The sequence below is a fragment of the Lycium ferocissimum genome, chromosome 5 (genome assembly GCF_029784015.1).
Source record: "Lycium ferocissimum isolate CSIRO_LF1 chromosome 5, AGI_CSIRO_Lferr_CH_V1, whole genome shotgun sequence".
Taxonomy (NCBI): Eukaryota; Viridiplantae; Streptophyta; class Magnoliopsida; order Solanales; family Solanaceae; genus Lycium; species Lycium ferocissimum.
Genome location: NC_081346.1, coordinates 74,861,593 through 74,866,095, shown reverse-complemented (window position 1 = coordinate 74,866,095; position 4,503 = coordinate 74,861,593). Strand labels below are relative to the sequence as shown.

The window sequence follows — 4,503 nt, the reverse complement described above, 5'->3', positions numbered from 1 at the left end:
TATAATTAAAAAAGATTGAGCTTTATATAAGAATTGGGAAAACCGTTACTCAAATACGCCATTTGGTGAACGTTTTAGTTTGGTAAACGACTCATATATGCCACTCGTGAAATGAAATGTTTAGATAATACCACGTGGCAAATATATATAAGATAATGAGAAAGTGTTAGTGAATAATGACATATATGACCCAAAATGGTAACGGAAGTGGCATTTTTGAGCCCAACTATCAACGATCTTAGTGGCATGAATGAGTCTTTTTTGATAGTTCGATGACATATTTGAGTCTTTTCCGTTCAATAAAAGATGTTAAAAGTGGCGTTGAAGTTGTTTAATCTCTTATTTGGTCATGAGTTGTGTTCTTTTAAAGAACTACTAGTATGAAAATGTATGTTTACTTTTCTAATTTGCGTAGGTCCTTATCTAAGGCAGATTCGGAATTTAAAATTATGGAGTTGAAGTTTATTATATGTATATATGTAGTGAATTTCTTAATAATTACTATACAAAAATTGGACCAAAGTTAGTAAGTTCTGCGGAACTCGTACTTCAGGTTCTAGAGTTTCCTTGTCTCTGTTACAAAAAAGCCGACTGAATTATCACCAAACTTTGTCTTGTATATTGTTGTCTTATGTGGGTTGTTATTCTGTCCCAATCTTGTTCTTTCATAGAGGAACTCTTTGGAATTTGGTGGAATGGTATAAAACTAAAAAAAAGGCTATCAATAAGATCACAATTATTGTTTCATCACAATCATTAAGTCACAAAATGGCAGATTTCTATGCTATTTCAGGTTTTCTTCCTCTTTTCTCTTCCTTTTTTTTCTTTTTCTTTTTTTTTCTTTCCTTTTCTACAAGTTTAAATTGCTGTCATATTCTTGAAAACTGCTAAATTTGAATGCAAAAAAGTACAGATCAAGAAAATAAAATTGAATGCGAGAAAAGATGTAGAGAAATTGGTGTATTCACTTGCTTTGTCTAAGCTTTTTAAAGAATGTGAAAATTGATAACATTTTTTTTACTTTTGGGGTTAACCCCCTTGTGCTTGTATGAAGTCAAATAATTTGAGCACTCAGTTTATTTCATTACCAAAAAGGTTACAACATATGGAGCTTCTCTGTAACAGATTTCCATCTTAATGTACTTTGATACCTGTAGATTACAGCTGGAGGTGATAGATGCTTGTAACAATTTGATAATGTATGGAAAAAATCCTGGTAGGTAGCGTTTCCTCTTTAAATGGATATCATGTGGTGTGAATCCGGATTAGTCGCGGCTCTAAAGCGGATACTGGACATTGAGTCGGAGAAAAATGATTTGATGATGTGTGGGCTTAAAAATGAGATACATTGGTCAGATATTTTTTTTTAGTTATTTAAAGGAAAGTTGTTAAGGTCTTGGAAGTTTTATATACATCACCTCCAAATTTCTGTTTATTGGAATATTGAGAGTTCTTGAGCTATCAAGTCCTTTCGAATTGCGCTGAAGCCACAAACTTCTCCCTCACAATCGAGCCATTAGAATGGAGAAGTGTCTGGTAGGCAGCGTGGCAATTCTAAGTGGGGCGATTTTAGATTAGCCTGAATGGGCCCAAAGCGGTGCAAATCTAGATTAGTTGGGCCAATGCCCAATAGGTTCCGGATATCAGATGGTTAAACGAAAAAGGAAGTATGCCTTTAGGAATGACTAATACTTGTTGCTTCTTGGTTGGAATTGTTTTAGTTGATTTTGTTGTGGCAGAACAAACAATCTGTTTTAGTTTAGTCATGCATAGTTCATAGTCTGTCCTTTTCTCTTGACCTTTAGTTCTTAATTAGTGACAATATCTGAAACATTTCAGGAATGACTGGGAAAATACTTGTAATTCTCTTCATTGGGTTCTTGGCATTTGCTTATCGGGCAATTACGCCGCCACCTCCGAAAATTTGTGGTTCACCAAATGGCGCTCCAATTACTGCACCGAGAATAAAACTTTCCGATGGAAGGCATTTGGCTTATAAAGAGCAAGGCGTTCCAAAAGATCAAGCACAGTACAAAATTATATTCATCCATGGATTCGACTGTTGTAGGCATGATGTTGTTTTTGCCAGCACCCTTTCTCCTGTAATGCCCTTTTACTTTCTCTTTTCTCGCAATTTTGTTGCCAGGAGCGAAGCTTTGTAGGAATAAGGGGTTCTGTTGAATATCCTGCTTTGTAGGAATAAGGGGTTCTGTTGAATATCCTTAGTCAAAAATTATACTGTATAGATAGAGGAAAAGAACGAGCTTTTTCTGATATATGAACGGTTGAATCAACCTGACATAAGAAAAAAATTCTAGTGCAATAAAAAAGGGGTTCAAAATTTGATTTCAGTCACAAAGATGGGACATTGTAGTTTCTTTCTGAGCCCCCTTATATAAATTCCTGAGCCATTGCAGAATTTGTCTGTGGCTAATTGCTATATGTTTAGTTGTATCTTGTAATTCTGTATAATAATGGCTACAATGAAATATTCTGGTGCAGGATGTTATTGAGAGTTTAGGAATATACATTGTTTCGTTTGATCGACCTGGTTATGGAGAAAGTGATCCTCATCCACAACGAACGCCTCAGAGCTTAGCTCGTGATGTTGAAGAGCTAGCCGATCAATTGAAATTGGGATCCAAATTTTATGTAACTGGATTTTCCATGGGTGGACAAGCAGTTTGGGGCTGTCTCAAATATATTCCTCATCGGTATTGTTCAATTTCTTTTTACCATTAGCAGCTATTTAGGCTATTATTTTCATATTGTGTCACTTAAGTAATGTGTAACAGATTGGCTGGAGCAGCGCTTCTCACGCCCGTGGCTAACTTCTGGTGGCCCGGTTTTCCTGCAAATTTGACCGAAAAAATATACTACGACATGCCAGCCCCAGATCTGTGGACAGTTCGGGTTGCTCACTATCTACCGTGGCTGACTTATTGGTGGAACACACAAAAGTTTTTTCCTTCTTCTAGAGTCGCAGCTCATAGCCCGGATATCTTTTCAACTCAGGACAAACAATTGGCACCGAGGTTTGATTCTTCACAAGAACCATATCGGGTGAGAACTCGGTTTTAATCTTGTCAGCATATTATTACCAGTTTGTATGCTAATATTAAGAAGAAAAGTTAGACCATTAACCATGTGATGTTAATTACATAAATTGTTTGATCAGGAATAGGTTGTTAATAATGAATAGCCATTGCGTAGAAGTAGAATGTCACCTTGTAACGAGACTTCAAATGCTCGAGTGTCACGTTCCCCTTCTTCCTGCCCTCATTTTCCATTGCTCCTGCATTTGAGAAAAAAAATGTAGTAAAAGAAAAGGGGAGCTTGATGCTAAGCGGCCTTTCTGAAACGACTGCCAAAAGTGTGTTGTGACGTACCCTGCAATCTGACTACTTCCTTTATGTACATCTTAGCATTATGTTCCGCGGTGTTAGTAGTTTTTTTTCTTTATTTATTTTTAGTTTGTTTTTGACCGAGAGATAATTGACAATACTAAAAAGCTATTTCTAGTGCTCTATATTTGCTTGATATACATTCTACTCTGTTATCTATATATTTTCGATATAAAACTGTATATTTTTAGTATATTTACATGTTTTGAGTATCCAAATATGTTCATTCATGGCCTCAGGCACAGATTAGACAACAAGGGGAGTTCGAGTCCATCCACCGCGACATGATAATTGGAATTAAAACATGGGAATTCGACCCCATGGATCTCGAGGACCCGTTCCCTAACAATGAAGGCTCTGTTCACATATGGCAAGGTGACGAGGATGGCATTGTAACTGTCGTTTTGCAACGATATGTTGCAGAACGACTACCATGGACTCGATATCATGAAATAAGAGGTGGTGGTCACTTGTTTCCTTATGCAGATGGAATGGGAGATAAGATTATGAAGACATTCTTACTTGGGGAAACCTTTGTTCTATAAAGGTTATTAAGGTTCCCATAAATGTTCTTATCAAGCTATGTGCTATGTTGCTTAGATATTCCAAAAATGTTGTTGCACCTGTGTCGGATCCTTTAAAAGCTTATTACTCTTGGAGGATCCGATGACACCTGCTTTGGGCGATGTGTTCTTTTATCCATAGTGCTTTCTTGAGGATGTCTAAATTTGGCACATGAGATTTTTGTTAATTTAAATTAGATGACTACAGCTCATCAAACTTGTTAGATAATTGTGTTTTCTTATGTTGCTTGATAATGCTTCTAGCTAGTCTATGGAAATATATCATTACATATTCCTCATCACCATGCTCATCTTATCATTGTTTTTTTGGTGCATAGAAATTCATTGTAATTGCAAACAAGTTATTACTGATGAGAATTTGATTCCAATTGAATTAAACAGAAGGCTTCTGAATTAGCAAGTTCAGAAAAATTTGGCTCGAAATCAACTTGACTAAGTACTTTTGTATAATCTGGATAGATTCAACTCGATTCCATTTTCTTTTCATCAATTCCAAACTCGAAAACGATGGAGCT

General features: G+C 36.1%; 1 protein-coding gene across 2 annotated transcripts; it reads left to right on the top strand.

The window, feature by feature from the left end:
* Positions 1-631: 631 nt before the first annotated feature.
* Positions 632-4,269, top strand: LOC132057462 (uncharacterized). 2 transcript variants are annotated; one of them, XM_059450079.1, is made up of 5 exons: positions 632-793; positions 1,840-2,102; positions 2,503-2,714; positions 2,796-3,063; positions 3,644-4,269. In XM_059450079.1, exons 1-5 carry the CDS (start codon positions 769-771, stop codon positions 3,947-3,949), a joined length of 1,074 nt encoding a protein of 357 aa, XP_059306062.1. In that variant the 5' UTR covers positions 632-768; the 3' UTR covers positions 3,950-4,269. The 2 variants fall into 2 exon arrangements, with proteins under 2 accessions (XP_059306062.1, XP_059306061.1); XM_059450078.1 differs by lacking the exon at positions 632-793 and adding an exon at positions 884-1,216.
* Positions 4,270-4,503: the final 234 nt, after the last annotated feature.